The 22,235-nt window shown below is 39.9% G+C and overlaps 1 protein-coding gene across 1 annotated transcript in view; it reads left to right on the forward strand.

Moving 5' to 3' along the window:
* The window catches only part of USH2A (usherin), a gene marked incomplete at both ends in the record, with an annotated part of 509,528 nt that overhangs the window by 130,358 nt on the left and 356,935 nt on the right, over positions 1-22,235 (forward strand). Inside the window, one exon of the mRNA XM_083377756.1 lies at positions 79-309. Coding sequence (XP_083233882.1) covers positions 79-309 — 231 coding nt within the window. The remainder of the gene's footprint in view (positions 1-78; positions 310-22,235) is intronic.

A 22,235-nucleotide genomic window follows, 5' to 3' on the forward strand; every position in this document is an offset into this window, starting at 1 on the left:
TTCTTTCTTTCTTTCTTTCTTTCTTTCTTTCTTTCTTTCTTTCTTTCTTTCTTTCTTTCTTTCTTTCTTTCCAAATAGCTCCAGTTCAGCTAATAGCACCTAACACTGAAGGAATTAACAACACTGTAATAAAGATAACTTGGTACGAGCCTGAAGAACTTAATGGACCTCCTCCAGTTTATCAACTGGAAAGAATAGATATATCTTTAGCAACATCGGATGTAAATGTAAAGAAAGGAATCCGTTTCCCAGGAAATGGGTATTACAAGTTTCCAAATTCTATGTTGCCTACAAACACCTACTTTACAGGTAAGGAAATTTCATTCATTCATTCATTCATTCATTCATTCATTCATTCATTCAATTTCTATATCCACCCATCTCAGTCAATAATCCTGGGCAGTTTACAATTCAAAACTATATTATAATCAAACCACTAAAAACATTTTAAAATGACAAAACTATAGGAACATCCAAAATAAATATATATAGCAGCCAAGATACTTGGCCAGTTATCAATACAGCCAAGAAACAGGGCCATTGACACATTCAGCTCTTCAATCTTGGGAACATAGTTGGCCTTACAATAGGTTAACAGGATTGGGATGATTCTACTTTCCAAAGAGGATGTTCTACAGTTCCGTGCCACTGTGGGAAAAGCCCATTTTCTAGACCCTGCCAGCTGATATGCTTTGGCTTAAGGGATCTGCAGTATGTCCATTCTACTACATCTGTTTGGACAGGTAGAGACTCTTGGAAAAAGGTGATCCCTCAGGTACCCTGCCCTCAAGCCATAGTCTATAATATGTTTATTTCAAAACCCTTTGGGGTACATTCTGATGGACATTTTCTTTGGATGGATTTCCTCCATGTTTGCTATTTTACTTTTTTATTGTTTTCCCACATAAATCAACATTGTTTTTAGAATGCCACTCTTCAGAATTCTTTTTATGTATCTTAATTTCTGGAGTGAGAAAGTACGGCATTATTTGTTCACCAAAGAAAACCAAGTACTCTTCATCAGTGACATTTAATTGCACATGATATTTTTGTAAGTTCACACTACAGCTCAGTTGGTAAGGGATTTGGGAAATTTTTGCCCAAGGGACACTTGTTTCTACCTCTGTCCAAATCTTGAGTCAATATTTCATCCTTTTGCTAGGATACTGGAAGTCTACTTAGCCAGGCACAAATTTCTCTTTTATGTCCTATATGTTAATAGTATTCCATGGATCACAGGAATTATACAATGCCCATCTTTTAATTGGATTAGAGGAGGGTTGCATGCTGATTTTGACAGCTTTGAAATGTAAACTTTGCATACTTAAGGGGTCGTACCACAGACTGATGTTTCAGTATCATTAGAATAGAATAACAGAATAGAAAACAATAATAACTTTATTGTCACTTTGAATGTACACTAATCGGCATACATTAAAATGAAATTTCATTGCATACAGCTCTCAAAGGGTCACCACCAATATACACTACATAAATATGACAAAAATAAATAAATACAGAATTATGCATATATACATATATATTGTATGACACAGAAACAACACAATCTAGTTTGAATTATGTATGCATGTGCATGGCAAGAAAAACGAACCTTGTGAGTTTACCAGACGGATGGCATAGGGAACAAAGCTATTACAGAATCAAGTAGTCCTGCTAGAAATACTTCAAAACCTCCTCCCAGAGGGGAGTAACAGGAACAGTCCCTACAGTGGGTGTGTGGGGTCTCTAACAATCCTTTGAGTTCTAAGCAGATAGCGCTTATAAGCAGCATCTGAATACCAGGGAGCAAGCTTCCTATGATCTTTTCAGCTGTCCTTACTGACCTCTGTATGGACTTTCTATCTGAGGCACTGCTGCCACCAAACCAGACAGTGATGCAGTTTGTAAAAATGCTCTCAATCATACCTCTGTAAAAAGTGGCCAGAACAGAAGGAGAAAGATGTGCTCTCCTCATCCGATGCAGGAAATGCAGACGCTGGTCATTTGGGAGTTCACTATTAGAGTATATGAAATATTACATAAAGTTTCTGTTTAACTCTTTTTCCATTTTATTGTCAGAAAAGGTATGTCTCAACTGGGCTAAGTATGGAAACACCTTTAAGTAGCCATCCTATCCTCTCTTACCTGGCACTAAGTCCCACAGAACAGAATGTAAATCAACATGCAAATGTTTGAAGAATTCATTTCTGGAAAATCTTTCCTTTTAATCAAAAGTCATCTTTCTAAAAGCAAAAGTCTATTTCATTATTCTCTGTACATCACATTTGCTAACTAGAGATGTCCTCATCTCAGCCATGCCTCCCAAACCAACTTATGCCCTTCTGTTAATAAACCTGGTAAGGTGAAATTTCAGAGTTATTTAGGTCTACACTGTTTTTTTACAAGGACTTCAAAATTGCTTCTTTGAGTCATAGCTTTTCTACTTATTTATAAGAACATCACACTCTTTCAGTTGCCATTATTATGAATTTAGTCACCTATATTCTCTAGGCCATGTGAAAGGCCTAAGAACTACAGTACAATTCATTAATATTTTGAGTAAAATTTCTGTCATCCTTAGGGTCCTCCATTTTTTTACTTTCTTATTATAGGATGAGATAATTACTCAAATGCTCCTATAATTGGAGAACTCTATAATAACTCTATAATCTAGACAGCACACTAAAAAGCAGAGACATCACCCTGTCAACAAAAGTGTGTATAGTCAAGGCTATGGTCTTCCCAGTTGCAATGTATGGCAGTGAAAGCTGGACCATAAGAAAGGCTGAGTGCCAAAGAATTGAAGCCTTTGAACTATGGTGCTGGAGAAGACTCCTGCGAGTCCCTTGGACTGCAAGGCGATCAAACCGGTCAGTCCTAGAGGAGATCAACCTTGACTGCTCTTTAGAAGGCCAGATCCTGAAGCTAAAACTCAAATACTTTGGCCACCTAATGAGAAGGAAGGACTCACTGGAGAAGAGCCTAATGCTGGGAAAGATTGAGGGCAAGAGAAGAAGGGGATGACAGAGAATGAGGTGGCTGGATGGAGTCACTGAAGCAGTAGGCGTGAGCTTAAATGGACTCCAAAAGATGGTAGAGGACAGGAAGGCCTGGAGGAACATTGTCCATAGGGTCGCGATGGGTCGGACACGACTTCGCAACTAAGAACAAGTAATAGTCCCCCCCCACACACACCTTGAGTGCAAAACATTCTATATCTCATTTCCAGCAATTTCAATTAAAGAATGTTGTCTTGTTATTTATAAGAACTGTCTTTGAACCCTGGACAAAATCCTGGACAAATGTATCCAACAAAATGCACATATCATAGGGATAAGGGAATAAATAATACATAGCAGACCTTGGGAATACATTTATAAAAATAATAAGAATATAAAGGTTCCCCCGCACACGAGTGCTAGTCGTTTCCAACTCTAGGGGCCGGTGCTCATCTCCATTTCAAAGCCGAAGAGCCAGCGCTTGTCTGAGGACGTCTCCGTGGTCATGTGGCCGGCATGACTAGACGCCAAAGGCGCACGGAATGCTGTTACCTTCCCACCGTAGCGGTCCCTATTTTTCTACTTGCATTTTTACATGCTTTCGAACTGCTAGGTTGGCAGAAGCTGGGACGAGTAACAGGCGCTCACTCTGTTATGCTGCATTCGGGATTCGACCCGCCAAACTGCCAACCTTCTGATCGACAAGCTCAGCGTCCTAACCCACTGAGCCACCGCATCCCTCTAATAAGAATCCAAATGATTTTTTAATGAAGGAAATGCTGGATTTGGCCTGTGAAGGGCCTTGTAGTGATTAAGAGCTCATAAAATAAATAAGTAACTGCTTAGAGTTATTTCCAGTTCAGCTGAAGTTTGCTTAATACTGTATATTGTCCCCTTTAGTAGGCGGGTATGTGGGTTGTGGTATGGTCACTGCAGACCAAGCTCCCATTGTTACAGAGTATTCTGAGCCATGCTTGGTTTTCCTTTCATTTATTCCTGTTGACAGTGATATGTCTCACTATGAACTATTAACTGGCCTCAGTAAAGGAAGAATTTAGCTATCCTTTCATTTTTTTTCTTTTAGAACTTCTTTCGCTAGCATTGTGGTCTTGCACTTAAATGATTTCACAGTTCTCCTTCTTGAACAAGACATTTTCTTTCTTCCTTCTTCCTAATCCCAAGAAGCCTAAAGAAAGGGTGAAACACTTTAAAAAAAAAGTGATCCAGCACAACAAAGTGATTTCGGCTGCTTTGTGAACAAAACATCTTAAAACATTTTCTAATGTGCACCAACAGGGATTTATGCTACCAATGCACTGCACTCACCCTGACAGGCAGTGTTAGTGTAATAGTTTTTGTAAGATATACACAGTTTTAATCTGCATCAAACTTTGGCTTTTAATTCCCTTTCCTTTTCATGCAAAATACAGATTTATTTAGGTCTTTGGGTAAAATCCTTAAGTCTGTATGAATGACTTGCATTTTTCAAATGTATCTTTGGGTACTACTATTATCTTGTCCAACTTGTCTGGAATGGTATAGGGTCTCCTGCCTGAGCTGGGGATTGGAATAGAAGACCTCCAAGGTCCCCTTCAACTCTCACATTCTGTTCTGTTCTACATATCTTTAATACTCTTTAATACCTTAATACTCTAGAACAGACATGTCAAACACAAGGCCCGGGGGCCGGATCCGGCCCACGAAGTGGTTTCATGTGGCCCGTGAAGCCATCCTGGAAACAGTGAGGGAACGGCCCCCACTGCCTTGGCCCTGGCCCAGAGACCCTCCTCCTGCCAGAGACCCTCAGATCTGTCCCACTCCTGCCCAGGCCCCCATAGGCACCCTTGATGCAAACAATGTAGAGCTGCCCACGCCCACCCAGTAGGCCATACACACACTAGCCATGCCCACCCAGTAGGCCACGCCCACCCTGGCCATACCCACCTGGCCCCCTGAGGGCAACCGCAATGCTGATGCGGCCCTCAATGAAATTGAGTTTGACACCCCTGCTCTAGAAAGAGTGCAGAGAAGAGCAACAAAGATGATTAGTGGACTGGAAGCCAATATATATATATTAAAAAAACAGTTGCTAGAATTGGGTATGTCTAGTTTAATGAAGAGAAGAGCGAGGGGTGACATGATCGCAGTGTTCCAATATCTTAGGGGCTCCCACAAAGAAGAGGGAGTCAAGCTATTCTCCAAAGCACCTGAAGGCAGGACAAGAAGCAACGGATGGAAGCTAACCAAAGAGAGAAGCAACCTAGAACTAAGGAGAAATTTCCAGTTAGAACAATTAAATCGGTGGAAAAACTTGCCTCCAGAAGTGGTGAATGCTCCAATACTGGAAGTTTTTAGGAAGAGACTGGACAATCATTTGTATGAAATGGTATAGGGTTTCCTGCCTGAGCAGGGGGTTGGATTAGAAGACCTCCAAGGTCCCTTCCAACTCTGTTATTCTATTCTATTAACTACACATTTTAAAAAGATTTCAGTATCATATAATTTAATATAGGTAGTCCTTGATGACTATGTTAATTGGAACTGGGAGTTCCATCACTAACCAATGCGGTAATAAACTGACCTCATGTGACCACGTTGACTTACAACGGCAATTACAACAGTTCCTGTTCCAGTTGTTAGGGACAATGTCACATGATCTGTTTTTGTTTTATTTTTTTAGAAAGAAAAACTCATTCTTTCCCCATCTTTCCTTTATGGAAATTTAAAAAGGGTGATGCCAGGTTGACTTGGACAACCATAGTTAAGAAAACATTAGTAAAGGGAAAAAATTATAACTGAAGTAGGATGGTAAATATTTTATATACTGTGTAGTTAAACTCTCAGCTCACTTAGAAAAGAGGGCATATTTTTTTTATCTTGTGTAAGGCACAATCTACACTTCCCTATAAACAGATTGAATAGAATTGAATAGAATTTCATTGGGAAATGTTTCAAATATAGTGCCCATTTTTAAAAGTGATTACAAGATTTTTTTTATTATTTTTATTGACTTTTTATTCTTGCCTTGTGGCTTTTTAAGACAGCGTGATGGTACTAACAAGTAGTTTATTGAACAAACAAGTATGAAAGACATTCATTGATTCTAATTGTCTGTCATGCATATTATGAGGAAGCATTTCTATGAATATTATCAGGGAATGTTTCATCCCACAATTGATCTTTTAGAAAGTTCAAATTAATATCTTGTCTAACGATGATGAGCCTTATCAATTGAGTGATTGCCAACATTTAAAAAGAAGGAGGGAGAAGAGGATTAAAATGTGTTGTCCCTATTAGATTTAAGTACTTATGGCCCCAAATCAATCAGATCGTAAACTGAGTAATGTTATTTCTGCCAAAACAATCAGTCAGGATTTATAATATATAGCTTTATCTGCTGAAAAATAATAATATTATGGAAGTTTATAAAATCTAGCACTAGTGTGTTGCATACTCTTTGTGTGTAAGTATTTAATCTGCTCCTATCTATCTCTCAAATATACATTCACTTACAATCTTTCACTCTTTGATATGACAAGTAAGAAAAATATTAATAAAATGTAGGTCCCATCAAAACTGGATTCTACTTTGTATTAATATTTTTATGATATTTAATTTTATTTACCTAGAAATGCATACTGTCATTTAAAATGAATCACACCAATTATGGTGTCTATCTAATACTCTAAATGCTGTATTCTATTTCAAGATTCCCCATAAGAAATGGCATTATTGAGATAGCAGGCGTATGTAGATATCTATAAAAGTATGCTGAGTTTGACCTACTCAACTTAGCTGAAAATATTCAGACTATGTGATGCAGCTACTTAGAGCCATAGTTCAGAGATAAATTTATTTTATTGTGCTTATTATAATCTGGATCTTGTTTGAGAAGTGGATAGACAGACTAGAATGGAATTAGAAAATGGCAGTGGAAATGACAGGAGGAGGAAGAACAGGTTAAAGCAACTGATTATATGTAGCCCCCCAAAAAGGGGAAGCTGAAAGGGCATGATTACATTTTTCTAATATAATATCCTTAATAATAACAAATGAATTGCCACCTTACACTTAAATGCAAAATAAATTATTAAAAATATAACTATTAGCATAACTATATTCAGAAAAGCTACTATTAGCATAAAAAATAGAAAGAAATATAAGAAAACTTATAGGCAATATAATTCAAACAGCAGGAATATAATTTGTTAAATTAATAGACAATACTTTAATTATAGCAATCTCTGAATATACACACACGTATATTATAATTGGTGTCTTTGATGCATTTGAAGTGGAGAGAAAAAAATGTTTATATTTAATTTACAAGAGAGAAGTTTAAAATGAGGGTTATGGAAAAATAATCCAAGTTTCTTTGGTGACATTCATCTTTTTTAAAATGCTGATTAATTACTACCATTTTGGTTTAAAAAGTGGTCATTACTGGACTAAAAGATATATGCTTTTCATTTAAGACTAAAGAAAAACTATATTTCAGCCTCTTCATTTTGCAAAGTAGAGATAGTTATACTACTGGCTAGTAATTGAAGTTGAAAACCATTTATATTGCTCTAACTATAGTCTCTGATCTAACAATCATCAATTATCACAACTATTCAGGTTTAACTTGGACTATTTCAGTTACCTTAAAAAAAAGTAGGCAAAATCTACAAGTGTATGACCAAACCATGCAATTGAATTTTAAAAGGAGATGAAAAGAATGTGAACATATGTCACCAGATTGTAGCATAAAGTGCATCATAAAATTAATTGCATGAGTATCACATATTTAATTTTCAATTAATTATGAGGTTTATTTTTTAGTCCATCCAAGTCCTATATATAGTAAGGATAAATACAATTAAAATGATTGAAAGTTTATTGCTTGAGAATTGTCTTGTGATCATTCTTAAAAAAAAACAATTATATACAGATGGATAAGGCTGGTTTTTTTAAGTGCTCTCCGAGTCATGCCAGATTGCCTAAATCTTTTTTTGAAATGAAGGATGATTTGGAACTGCGAGATATTTGGCGTGACACTCACCTGCATGAAAAGGATTATACTTTTTTTTCTGATAGACATCAATCTTTTTCCAGGATTGACTTTATTTTGCTGACTAATGACTTTTTTTCTAGGGTTAAGAAGGTAAAGATTTGTGCAAGAGCTATCTCTGACCATAGCCCAGTTTGGTTAGAGATCAATAAGGACAATAGAGATAGGCGCTCGTGGCGCGTAAATGAGAACTTGTTTAGAAATCAGAGAAATGTGGAAGAATGTAAACAGCGGATGAAGGATTTTTTTGAAATTAATATGAATAAGGATACTTCTATGGACATGGTTTGGGATGCTAGCAAGGCCTACATGAGAGGGGTGTTGATTTATATGAATAATAAACATAGACGTACTTTGGAAGCCAGAAGGAAAGAATTAAAAAAAACAATTATATTGGAATGCGATATTATAGAAGTCAAAGCTTTGGGAATGCAGTCTGTCAATTTCAGTGCAAGTTCCCTAATAAAGGTAGTCCTCAACTTAATGGCCACAGTTGACCCCAAAATTTCCATTATTATGCAAGATGGTTAAGTGAATTTTGCTCCCTTTCATGACCTTTCTTGCCACAGTTGTTAAGTGAATCACTGCAAGTGTTAAGCTAGTAACACAGTTCTAATGTGAATCTCCTTCTCCATTGCTTGTCAGAAAGTGATCAGAACACTGGTAAATAAGAGTCAGTTGTCAAGCATGTGATTTTTGATCATGTGACCATGGGGGTGCTGCATTGGTCATAAGTCACATAACCCATTATAATTTAAAATGGTCACTAAACAAACTGCTGTAAGTCAAGGACAACAGGGCATAGTGTGTGGAATGAAAGTGGCAAAGAAGGAACAAATCCTCAGAGAACTATTACATCAAGGCTAGATAGTGACCAAGGATGATCCTGTCATCCCCACGCTCCCCACAAACCCATATATTCTGTGATTGTACAACTAATTTTGAAGTCCAGGCTACAGAAGAACACCTTCATCCAAAGTGAAATATAGTTAGCCTGCCTGAAAGAATAGATCAATGAAAATTTATGCAAAGGATTTATTTGCTCCTCCACCTGACAGCATAGTTGTTATGTTCCCTTTCCCACACCACTGCCATTCCAGCACATTGGACCTCTAGGGGCTGTTCAGTATTACGGTTTCTGAACTCAGTAACAGCTGGAATGGAAGTTCTTAGAACAGTTGCTAAGAACTTTATACACTTATGATTGTGTATCATCTGACCCATCCACTGCGATAATCAAGTTCGCAGATGATACAACTGTGGTGGGTCTTATTACAGGTGGGGGTGAAACAGCATATAGGGCGGAGGTACAAAAACTATCCATATGGTGTAGTAACAACAACTTGCACCTAAACATTGGCAAGACAAAAGAGATGGTGTTAGACTTCCAGAGAAAAAAGGAGGAACCTGCCCCACTTTACATCGGGGAGGACTGTGTGGAGAGAGTTTCCTCCTTTAAATTTCTGGGAGTCTACCTCTGTGAAGATCTGACCTGGAAAGGTAACACAACCCAGGTGGCTAGAAAGGCCCAACAGAGGCTTCACTTTCGTAGGGTCTTGCGGAAGAACAGGGTAGAACAACGGCTAATGACCCTCTTTTACCGGTCTACTAAAGAGAGCGTCCTCTCGTATGGTATTGTGGTTTGGTATGCTGGTCTGACAGCCGCGGACAGGAAAGTATTACAGAGGGTAGTGAGCACAGCACAAGCCATTGTGGGCTGTCCCCTGATACCACTGGATGACATTGCCAGGGCTCGTTGCCTTGGAAGAGTGAGGAAGATTCTCAGGGATAAGTCACACCCTGGACGGTATCTCTTTACTCTCCTACCATCTGGTAGGAGATATAGGAGTATAGCCAGCCGTACCAACAGGCTGAAAAATAGCTTTTATCCGTGGGCTGTTAGGCTTTTAAATGGGACATAATCTCTGTGAACTTATGCAGAATTGACTTGGGAGGCCAGTGTGTGGTGTAGTTGGTTCACATGGTGTGGTAGGATGGAGGGTTTGTTGTCACTGTGTGTTGGGGGAAGAGAGCACGGTGGGAGGCTCAGTTAATCTCAATGTACACATTTTGTACTTTGACAATAAAGGTTTATTCATTTATTTATTATTTAAAACTGCATTTTCATCAAATTAGACTTCAGTAGGGTTTGCAGTCTGATTCCCAGAAAGAAGGACCATGAATATTTTATTGCTATTGGTTTTGTTTGAATATAAAATGATATAATTGAATTGAGTAGCAACCTATCAGCCTACATGCAACTTATTACATTTTGCATGATTTTTCTTGACAAATTCCTAGAAATTTCTTGGATCATCTAACTTATTTACTTATCACATCAATCAGATTCAAGCAGTTCTTCCACACTTTCATGATGACAGCCTCTATGATAAGCTACAGAAATGTGTTTTTGACCGACCTGTTAGGAATACCATATTACCTTGAAAGGAATTCAGAGTGCCTCTTGTGCACCCTTGCCAAACTGCATGAGGTCTCTACCTTCACCCAATCCCACTCCCTCTCCCATCCAGCAGCCACTTACCTGCCTGCTGGCCTGGGATTACCAATTTCCTGCTACCTTTCTCATTGACTTTACTTGACAATCACATTACTGCAGCGTACCTTGGCAGTGTGGCATCACAGTAGTGTTGAAGTGGCCACAGCTTTTCCAAATTTCCATCTCATAGGAGCAATGAGTCCAAGATTTTGAATACATACAAGTTAGCCCACTTGAAGTTCCTTGATTCCTAAACTATTGCCCCAAGATGCATCATTTCACCGAAATGAAGGTGACAAACAGACACAGAATAGTAGTGTATAGATAATAATAATTTTATTTCACACTTGCTCTTAATTCATTATGTAGTGTAAATCCTCTACTTTCCTTCAAAATGGTATTAGAAACTAAGTTTTTCTCTTCTTAAATTTAAATAGGGTATACTCTCTGCAAAAGGATATGCTACCGTATTTGTTTTCATTTGAGTAGTTTTATTTTCTCTGTAAGATATTTTTCTGAATAACATTTTGTTTAGATTTTCATTTTTTTCTTAACCTTTTACTAATAACATTGACATTAATATACACTTTTTGTAAATAATGGTGTATGTAATATTAAAGGGTATGAAGAATGAACTTCGCCTTATACCATAATGTGCTCTACATGAGGCTATCTTCAGAATTGGTTCTGAAGATTCAACTAATACTCAGATTGTGTATATAGTATCCACTGATAGACTGAATATGGTAATTATATTAGCTGGTCTCCTTTCATCTTTACTGGCTGCCAGGTAATTCTACTGTAGTCCAGATTGCTGCCTTTTACTCATAAAGTCCTTCATGATGTCCAGCACTGCTGCCTTTTAAGGCTCTGTTCCAAGTTGAAAACTTTTAAGCTAATGGGGAAAGGAGCAGGGCCTTTTTATTAAAGGTGAGTTAACCTCTGGCACCACAGATACAGCTGAAATATATTCCTTGGTATCCTTAACCTTTGGCTGTGGAATGTTGCTAGAGATAACACTATTGTGTTACTAATATACTCCTACTAATATACTCCTACGCACAGTTACTCATGCGCTCGTGACCTCCCGTTTAGACTACTGCAACACTCTCTACATGGGGCTGCCCTTGAGGACCACTCGGAGGCTTCAACTGGTGCAGAATGCGGCCGCGCGAGTTGTAATGGGGGTCTCCCGATACTCCCATGTAACACCTCTACTCCGCGAGCTGCATTGGCTTCCGGTTGCCCTCCGGGTGAAATTCAAGGTGCTGGTCATTACCTATAAAGCCCTACATGGCTTGGGTCCGGGGTATTTGAGGGAACACCTGCTGCCAGCATCAAATGCCCTTCGTCCAGTGCGCTCCCACAGGGAGGGTCTGCTCAGGGTCCCACTGGTAAGAGATTGCCGGCGGGTAACACCCAGGGATAGGGACTTCTCAGTGGGGGCACCTGCCCTCTGGAACCAGCTGCCAGTGGAGCTGAGGACTGCCCCCGACCTCCGATCATTCCGCCGGGGCCTGAAGACCTGGCTCTTTGAGCTCTCTGGCCCAGGCTGAGGAGTAATTTATTTTAATTGGGGTTTTAATTGCACAGGGTTAAGTTTAATCTTTTTAAAATTGGTTTTAACTTTTGTATTGTTGGTTTTTAATTCCCTGTAAACCGCCCTGAGTCCTCAGGGAAAGGGCGGTATATAAATGTAATAAAATAAATAAATAAATAAATACAAACTTCATTTTTTTATCTTTATTAAACTTCAGGTAATCGTTTGAAAGGCATTTAGCATTGGCTGAAGTACTGTAGCTAATTTTGTTCTTATTTATATTATTTTTCTCTTTTTGTACCTTGGCTCTCTCCATCTGTCTTTTTCCCCCTTTGTCACTTTATGCAGCCTTGAGTACAAGAAGGCTACCAAATAAATAAATTTTAGTAAAAAAAAATTAGCTATGCTTCACAGTCTGTCTGCTTGCCTATTACCAGACCTTATCTAATAGTGATGTATTAAAAAGAAATAACAATTTATAATACAAAAATAGTTGCTTACTTCTCCTCCAGCTTCTTTTTTAATTCCTTCATCAACATTACATTGTTTTGCTCAAATAAAAGTATTATCAGCATACATTCTCTAAACTGATTCATAGTTATGGAATAAAAAGCCATGACAGGATGGAAGTACACTGAAACTTGAACAAGCTAATTGCTTAATTCAAGGATTATAAATCTAAATTTAAATTGCATATTATTGATAGTTAATTACACAGTTCAGGTCAAATAGAAACCCATATAATTCCAGATAGACACATCTTGAATAAAATAGATCCAGCTGGGTAAAATAATCCACTTGCAATCTTTATTCATACACATATTTTTAGATTTTTTAATAGTCCTTTATTTTTAACACAATACTTTCTTTTTAAACATGCCTTCTTTAACAGAAAAGGCTATATAGTAAGTTATGGTAAGAAGAAATGCATGTTGAGATCCACACATCTATTTGCATCAAGATGGAACTGGACAAGTATCAACCCTGTAAAAGGTTTGCTGTGCTGTGTTTATTATTTGTGTCTGGGGAAGGAAATTGTGCAAGATTTTCACAGATCCCATACCAACAGCTTTCTTTTATGTCTATTTGTTTTAAATGAGAAAAAACAGGATTTTTCTCTCTCTCCACACTGAAGAAAGTCACCATATCAGGAATAACTAGGGCAAATGGCATTTCAGGCATCACTAAATGAAATATTGTGTATTTCTTGCAGTTCCTGCCTCTTTGGTTAAATCATTAGCATTTTTCATATTTGTTGCTGAGTAAGCCATTCTGCTTTGAAAACCTAAGTTAGCCTGGAGAAGGTCTAATCTATATACACTTCTAGAAGTTGCAGTTTCTGATGAATTTTCACTTGAGTTTCCATTGAACGTTTGTTTTGCCTCAGTATAGCCCAGGGGTGTCAAACTGCCAGCTCGTAGGCCGGTTGCATCATATGGAGACTGCGAGCACCCTAGCTCCGTCAATGAAAAAAACATTGCAATACATCATGACACGTCATGTGACGTGTCGAGTTTGACACCTACGCTGTAGCCTGTCCAAATAACTCTTCCTGTTTACCTTTGCATTCAACATTGGCAGTTGTCAATGTACATTTACCCTAAATGTACACTTCAAAGAGCACTACAATTGTCAAATTACTGTTTAATATTTTCTGTGAATCAGAGCAGCAAAAGTGAAATATTCTGTTTATGTAATAATCTTATAATGTGCATGTCCTTTTTCTAAGAATGACAGCAATAGATGCAAATGCATTAACACCGAACCATGGTAGACTGTGGCAAGGTGGTTTATGATATTATAAATAAATTTCAGTGTAGCCCAGCTTTCATAGCCATTAATTTGTGCTGAGTCACCGTCTCACAATACAGTAATTATCTAAAACATTTTATGCTGGTTTGGAGTGTAAACAAGTGAATATTAAAATAACCAGATATTTTTAAAAAAAAACTCATTTAAAAAAATAAAAAATAGGAGATTTGAAGTATTTAAGAAAAATTCACCTAGCATCTAAAGGAAACAGAACTGGTGCAAAATCTTACAGGAAAAGCTTGACAATGTACCACACCAAGCATATATTTTTAATTGCAAATCTAATTCTCAGCATGAGGCATTGGGATGCTGATATTGGAAAAATATTTTTCCCAGAAGCTTGTTCCAAAATGTTCCAAAATGTTTTAGGGCTTTTAGAATTTTGAATATAAATTTATAGAAAGTCAATTAAATTTGTTTAAGATGAATGAAGTGGAGTGAAGTGGAGTGAGCCATGCTAATAAAATCTCTGGTTATGGCATTGTGCATCATCTGCCATTTTCACTGGCCTTAATCACTATTCCCAGCTACATGAAGCATCTTCCAAGTTAAGATCACAACTAGTCTTGAAGAAGAGGTCACACTCCAAAAAATACTTAGAGCTGAAATTCTTGATTTTATATAGATGTATTTCACATAGATTTGAATATAATTAAAATATGATAATACTATTATCCCCTTCATGCATTACTGCCTTGTCGTGGTGAAGGGGCTTGCATAATTCAATGAAGCTATGAGCTATGCCGTGCAGGGCCACCCAAGATGGAAAGGTCATAGCATAGAGTTCTGACAAAATGTGATCCACTGGAGAAGGAAATGGCAACCCACTCCAGTATCTTTGCCATGAAAACCCTATGGACAGTACCAAAAGGCAAAATGATATGACGCTGGAAGATGATCCCCTCAGGTCGGAAGGCGTCCAATATGCTACTGGGGAAGAACAGAGGGCTAGTACTAGTAGTGCCAGAAAGAATGAAGCGACTGGGCCAAAGCCGAAAGGACGCTCAGCTGTGGATATGTCTGGTGGTGAAAGGAAAGTCCGATGCTGTAAAGATTTTTTCTCTATAGGAACCTGGAATGTAAGATCCATGAATCAAGGAAAGCTGGACGTGGTCAAACAAGAGATGACAAGACTAAACATTGACATCTTAGGTATCAGCGAACTAAAATGGACAGGAATGGGTGAATTTAATTCAGATGACCATCAGGTATACTACTGCGGGCAAGAATCCCTCAGAAGAAATGGAGTAGCCTTCATAGTCAATAAAAAAATAGGAAAAGCAATACTGGGATACAATCCTCAAAATGACAGAAAGATCTCAGTTCGAATCCAAGGCAAACCATTCAATATCACAGTAGTCCAAGTCTATGCCCCAACCATCAGTGCTGAAGAGGATGAAATTGACCAGTTCTATGAAGCCCTACAGCACCTTATAGAACTAACACCAAAAAATGATGTCCTTATCATCATGGGGGATTGGAATGCTAAAGTAGGAAGCCAAAAGATAACTGGAATAACAGGCAAGTTTGGCCTTGGAGTACAAAATGAAGCAGGGCACAGGCTGATAGAATTTTGTCAAGAGAATACAATGGTCATAGCAAACACTCTTTTCCAACAACCCAAGAGACGGCTCTACACATGGACATCACCAGACGGTCAACACAGAAATCAGATTGACTATATGCTCTGCAGCCAAAGATGGAGGAGCTCTATACAGTCAGTAAAAACAAGACCAGGAGCTGACTGTGGCTCAGACCATGAGCTTCTCATTGCAAAGTTTAGGCTTAAACTGAAGAAAGTAGGGAAAAGCACTAGGCCACTCAGGTATGAACTAAATCATATCCCTGTTGAATATAGAGTAGAAGAGACAAATAGATTTAAGGAATTAGATCTGATAGACAAAGTGCCTGAAGAACCGTGGACAGAGGTTCGCAACATTGTACAACAGGTAGCAACCAAAACCATCCCAAAGAAAAAGAAATGCAAGAAAGCAAAATGGCTGTCTGAGGAAGCTTTGCAAATAGCTGAGGAAAGGAGGGAAGCGAAAGGCAAGGGAGAAAAAGAAAGATACGCCCAATTGAATGCAGAATTCCAGAGAATAGCTAGAAGAGATAAGAATGACTTCTTAAATGAACAGTGCAAAGAAATAGAAGAAAACAATAGAATAGGGAGGACCAGAGATCTTTTCAAGAAAATTGGAGAGATGAAGGGAACGTTTAATGCAAAAATGGGCATGATAAAGGACCAAAATGGCAGGAACCTAACAGAGGCAGAAGAGATTAAGAAGAGGTGGCAAAATTACACAGAAGAACTATACAAGAATGAGCTAAATGTCCCTGATAATCACAATGAGGTGGTCACTGACCTCGAGCCAGACATCCTAGAATGTGAAGTGAAGTGGGCCTTAGAAAAGCTGAGCAACAACAAAGCTAGTGGAGGTGACAGTATTCCAGCTGAGCTATTCAAAATCTTAAAAGACGATGCAGTAAAAGTGCTACACTCAATTTGCCAGCAAATTTGGAAAACTCAACAGTGGCCACAGGATTGGAAAAGATCAGTTTACATTCCAATTCCAAAGAAAGGCAGTGCCAAAGAATGTTCAAACTATTGCACCATTGCACTCATTTCACATGCTAGTAAAGTTATGCTTAAAATCCTACAAGCTAGACTCCAACAGTATGTAGACTGAGAACTACCAGAAGTAGAGGCAGGATTTCGAAGAGGCAGAGGAACTAGAGATCAAATTGCCAACATACGTTGGATCATGAAGAAAGCTAGGGAGTTCCAGAAAAACATCTACTTCTACTTCATTGACTATGCTAAAGCCTTTGATTGTGTGGATCATAACAAACTGTGGCAAGTTCTTAAAGAGATGGGCGTACCAGACCATCTTATTTGTCTCTTGAGAAACCTATATGTGGGCCAAGAAGCAACATTGAGAATGGGACATGGAACCACTGATTGGTTCAAAATTGGGAAAGGAGTCCGGCAAGGCTGTATACTGTCACCCTGCCTATTTAACTTATATGAAGAGCACATCATGAGAAAGGCAGGGTTAGATGAATCAAAAGTTGGAATTAAGATTTCCGGAAGAAATATCAACAACCTAAGATATGCAGATGATACCACTCTAATGGCAGAAAGTGAAGAAGAACTAAAGAGCCTCTTGTTGTGGGTGAAGAAGGAGAGTGCAAAACTTGGGCTGAAACTTAACATTAAGAAAAACAAGATCATGGCATCCAGCCCTCTCAATTCCTGGCAAATAGATGGGGAAGAAATGGAGGTAGTGACAGATTTTATTTTCCTGGGCTCCAAGATCACTGCAGATGGAGACTGTAGCCAAGAAATTAAAAGACGCTTGCTCCTGGGGAGGAAAGCCGTGGCAAATCTAGACAGCACACTAAAAAGCAGAGACATCACCCTGTCAACAAAAGTGCGTATAGTCAAGGCTATGGTCTTCCCAGTTGCAATGTATGGCAGTGAAAGCTGGACCATAAAAAAGGCTGAGCGCCAAAGAATTGAGGCCTTTGAACTATGTTGCTGGAGAAGACTCCTGCGAGTACCTTGGACTGCAAGGCGATCAAACCGGTCAGTCCTAGAGGAGATCAACCCTGACTGCTCTTTAGAAGGCCAGATCCTGAAGCTAAAACTCAAATACTTTGGCCACCTTATGAGAAGGAAGGACTCACTGAAGAAGAGCCTAATGCTGGGAAAGATTGAGGGCAATAGAAGAAGGAGACGACAGAGAATGAGGTGGCTGGATGGAGTCACTGAAGCAGTAGGCGTGAGCTTAAATGGACCCCAGAAGATGGTAGAGGACAGGAAGGCCTGGAGGAACGTTGTCCGTAGGGTCGCGATGAGTCGGATACGACTTCGCAGCTAACAACAACAACAACAACACTATTATAGCTGCCTGCTTGTCACATTAATATGAGTTAGCTCGGGAGTTCATGGCTTCCATGACGGCCATGGACCTGACTCAGGTAATTCATGGACCGACCCATGAGGGAGGTCACACCCTTGACTTGGTTTTCTTATCTGGTCGGTGGTTAGATGATCTTGGTGGGGGCTCCCCAATTGTTATGCCCCTGTCATGGACCGATCATCATCTCCTGCGGCTGGTCTTCCGTTTTGCCACTCCCCACCATGGGGTTGTTGAGCCAACTAGATGGTTCCGCCCCAGACGCTTAATGGACCCTGAGAGGTTTCAGGCAGTGCTGGGGTCCCCACCTGCCTCCTCAGTTCACAGCTCGGCAGATGCCATAGTGGAAGCCTGGGAAAGGACGGCCACGGAGGCACTTGACCAAGTTGTACCCTTGCGGCCCCTGACCCGGCGTAGATCCCAATGGGCTCCATGGTTCTCCGCGGAGCTCCGGGAGATGAAGCGTCAGAGACGGGGCCTAGAGAGCGTTTGGAGGTCCAGCCGATCTGAATCCGACCGATTGCGACTAAGAACCCATATTAGGTCTTATCTCGCAGCGATGAGGGTAGCGAGATCTAACTACTTCGCTGCCCTCATCGCGTCCACAGATAATCGCCCGGCCACCCTGTTTAGGGTGACCCGCTCCCTCCTTAACCAGGAGGTTAGTGGGGAACCCTTGCAGGGGCATGCCGAGGAATTTAGTCAACATCTGTCGGACAAAATCGCTCGGATTCGGACCGGTTTGGACTCCGACTGGGCAGTATCGGACGATCAGGACACGAGCAATCTTGTCAATGTCACCTGGGAGGAGTTCGATCCTGTAACTCTGGAGGAAGTGGACAGGATCATGGGGAGGCTGAGGTCCACCACATGTTTATTGGACCCGTGCCCTTCCTGGCTGGTCTATGCAGCCCGGGAGGGGACACGAGGCTGGTTCCAGGCGGTTATATCTGCCTCTTTGAGTGAGGGTAGTTTTCCCGCCGTCTTGAAAGAGGCGGTGGTGAGACCTCTCCTCAAGAAGCCTGCCTTGGACCCGGCTGTTTTGAATAACTTTCGTCCGGTCTCCAACCTTCGCTTTCTTGCGAAGGTTGTTGAGAGTGTGGTGGCGCACCAGCTCCCTCTGGTCCTGGATGAAGCGGATTATCTAGACCCGTACCAATCGGGCTTCAGACGGCATTGGTCGCGCTGGTGAATGATCTCTGGAGGGCTCGGGACAGAGGATATTCCTCTGTTCTAGTCCTATTAGACCTCTCAGCAGCTTTCGATACCATCGACCATGGTATCCTGCTGCGGCGTCTCAGGGGATTGGGAGTGGGAGGCACGGTTCTTCAGTGGTTCTCCTCCTATCTCCTGGGACGCTCACAGTCGGTGTTGGCAGGGGGGCAGAGGTCGACCGCGAGGCCTCTCTCTTGTGGAGTCCCTCAGGGGTCGGTCCTCTCGCCCCTTCTGTTCAACATCTACATGAAACCGCTGGGTGAGATCATTCGTGGTTTTGGAGTTGGGTATCATCAGTATGCTGATGATACCCAACTTTTCATTTCGACCCCAAACCACCCCAGTGATGCCCTCAACGTGATGTCCCGGTGCCTGGAGGCAGTCCGGGTCTGGATGGGGAGGAACAGGCTTCGTCTCAACCCTGACAAGACGGAGTGGCTGTGCGTACCGGCATCTCGGGATATTCAGGATATCCCACCCCTCATTATGGGGGGGTGAGTCATTATCTCCTGTAGATAGGGCTCGCAACTTGGGAGTCCTCCTAGATTCACAACTCTCCTTAGAAGACCATATTGTAGCTGTGACTAGGGGGGCTTTTGCCCAGGTTCGCCTGGTGCGCCAGTTGCGGCCCTAACTAGACCGGGATGCCTTGCGCACGGTCACTCATGCGCTCGTGACCTCTCGTCTTGATTACTGCAACGCTCTCTACATGGGGCTACCCTTGAAGACCACTCGGAGGCTCCAACTGGTACAGAATGCAGCCGCGAGAGTTGTATTGGGGGTCTCCCGATACTCCCATGTCACACCTTTGCTCCGTGAGCTGCATTGGTTGCCAGTTGTCTTCCGGGTGAGGTTCAAGGTGTTGGTAATGACCTACAAAGCCCTCCATGGCATGGGTCCAGAATACCTTGGGGAGCACCTGCAGCCGGCGTCAACTTCCCTCCGCCCAGTATGCTCCCACAGAGAGGACCTCCTCAGGGTGCCGCCGGTCAAAGAATGCCGACTGGTGGCCCCCAGGGGGAGAGCGTTCTCTGTGGGTGCACTGGATTTATGGAACCATCTTCCGGTTGAGCTCCGGATGGCGCCCGATCTCCGCTCCTTCCGGCGCGACCTTAAAACCCATCTCTCTAAACAAGCGGGCCTGGCCTGATGGGACGGGGTGGGATTTTTATAAATGACTTCAATTTTAAATTTGTATTATTTATGGGCATTGTTTAATCATGTTTTAATAATTTTAAGTTTTGTATTTAATTTTTATGTATTGCCCTGTTCACCGCCCTGAGTGTCTTGAGAGAAGGGCGGTATATAAATTAAATTAATAAATTAATTAATAAATAAATAAATATTTACAGATTGGTAACATCCTTTGGAGCTCACATCTATGAACATTTGGATGCCATATGGAACTTAGGCCTCAAAGCCATGTACTTCTGCCATATCCAATGCTAATCTTCTAGGTTGTCATAGCCATATAACGATGTCATTATTTATTAATTAATATATGTCCATGGAATATTACATCTGTGGTTCTGTTGGCCATGGCTACAGATATCCCTTATTTTTTCTCACCTATAAATAAAATGTATTGGTTCTGTGCACTGTGGCTGCCTGCACATTAGCATAAAACCATTTGTAAAATAATATAAATTGTTTATAATTTCCATACTATTTCTATACTAAAGTCAGTTTTTACCAATAATCCATGAAATTAGGCCTGGAGAAGTTAAACAATTTGACTAATGTTGTGTGCTGCATCTGTGGCAGAATTTGGTTAAGAATCCATCTCTCTTAATTTATAATCCCTAACCACTAGCCATTGTTCTCTTATTAAACAAAACATCATTCAGAAGCTAGGAGGGGAAAGTGCTTCTAATACATCAAATCTTATCAAATGACTCTAAACTTATCTTGCCTTTGTTTTCACCAAGGTTTGCTGTAAATCTTCCTAACTAGAGAGCAACAGGACTCGTGTCCTTGCTAAAAAGAGAAGATTGATTTACTATATTCACGAAGAGGCAGGTGCTTCCAATGGGGACATAATAATGAATTTAAGTCACTAGACTCTTAAGGAAAAGTGTTACGACTGGACAATGTTGTAAATACTTGTAAAATAGAAAAATCTGAAAAAGCTTTATGCCCAATATCTATTTCAAGTAACTGTTTCAGAAAAACAGATGCTGCCTTATGGGCTTCTTATTCTTCAAATCGTCTAATTGATTGCTCACTGAGCTCACTCAGTCCAAAGTAGAGAGAAACTTTGTACAGACATCATTAGTTTTTCTCCATTTAAAGATTAATCATGAAGAGCTCTGGCTCTTTAATTCTGTAATTTGTATATTTAATGGGCTGCTGCAGAATCTATGACAGTAATTAGCATAGCTTGAAAACTCATTAATACACAACAACATGATTAATGCAACATTAATGCAAACATGACTGAAGTTATTTGGGTTATGTAGTAAGAAGATTAAAGCTAAAATGTCCTGTTTGTTTTACCAGTAGTGGGTATAATAGGGTGACAAAAAATAAAAATACAAATAGGTATCAAATTAGTAATTTTAATCTAGCAGATTATATCCAAAACATTATCATTTCCATAATGTCAGGTGTTTTGATACAGAAAACATCATGTATCCTGCAACTGTTTAGGCTGGCTTACCTGTTTCAGGTATACTTTGTTACATTTGCAGTGATTTAGGTCATAAATGTTTCAGATCTTGCCATATTGAAAAGAACATTTTTGAGCCTGGCATTGTATTGAATACAAATAGAAATGTTACACTCTAAATTTAAACATGTCCTGATTTGGCTTTTTCACTAAAGATTGTAGGAAAATAGTAACAAGAAAAAAAAAACTTTAATTGGAATGTATGAAAAAGTTTAAATTAGTTTTATGCCAATAAATATTGTGTTTTTTTGCTTTGTAATGAGCTTACCCTTACCTGCCACTGTTATCATTTTTGCTTTGCGGTATGTTTTCATATTGATTTCTGATAAAACCAGAAACATGGAAGATTCCCTCCAAACAAAATAATAGTTGAAAATTGGCTGAAAGATTGGAAATAACAGTTGCTGAATCTGGTAGACTGGAATTAACTATATATATAAACGTAGTGATACTCTGTTATTTAATGCTTATAGTTTGGAATCTTCGGCTATACTTAAAAGTGCAGTTATTTTATTTTACTTAAGCCTC

Source organism: Vipera ursinii, assembly GCF_947247035.1.
Source record: "Vipera ursinii genome assembly, chromosome: 1".
NCBI classification, from domain to species: domain Eukaryota; kingdom Metazoa; phylum Chordata; class Lepidosauria; order Squamata; family Viperidae; genus Vipera; species Vipera ursinii.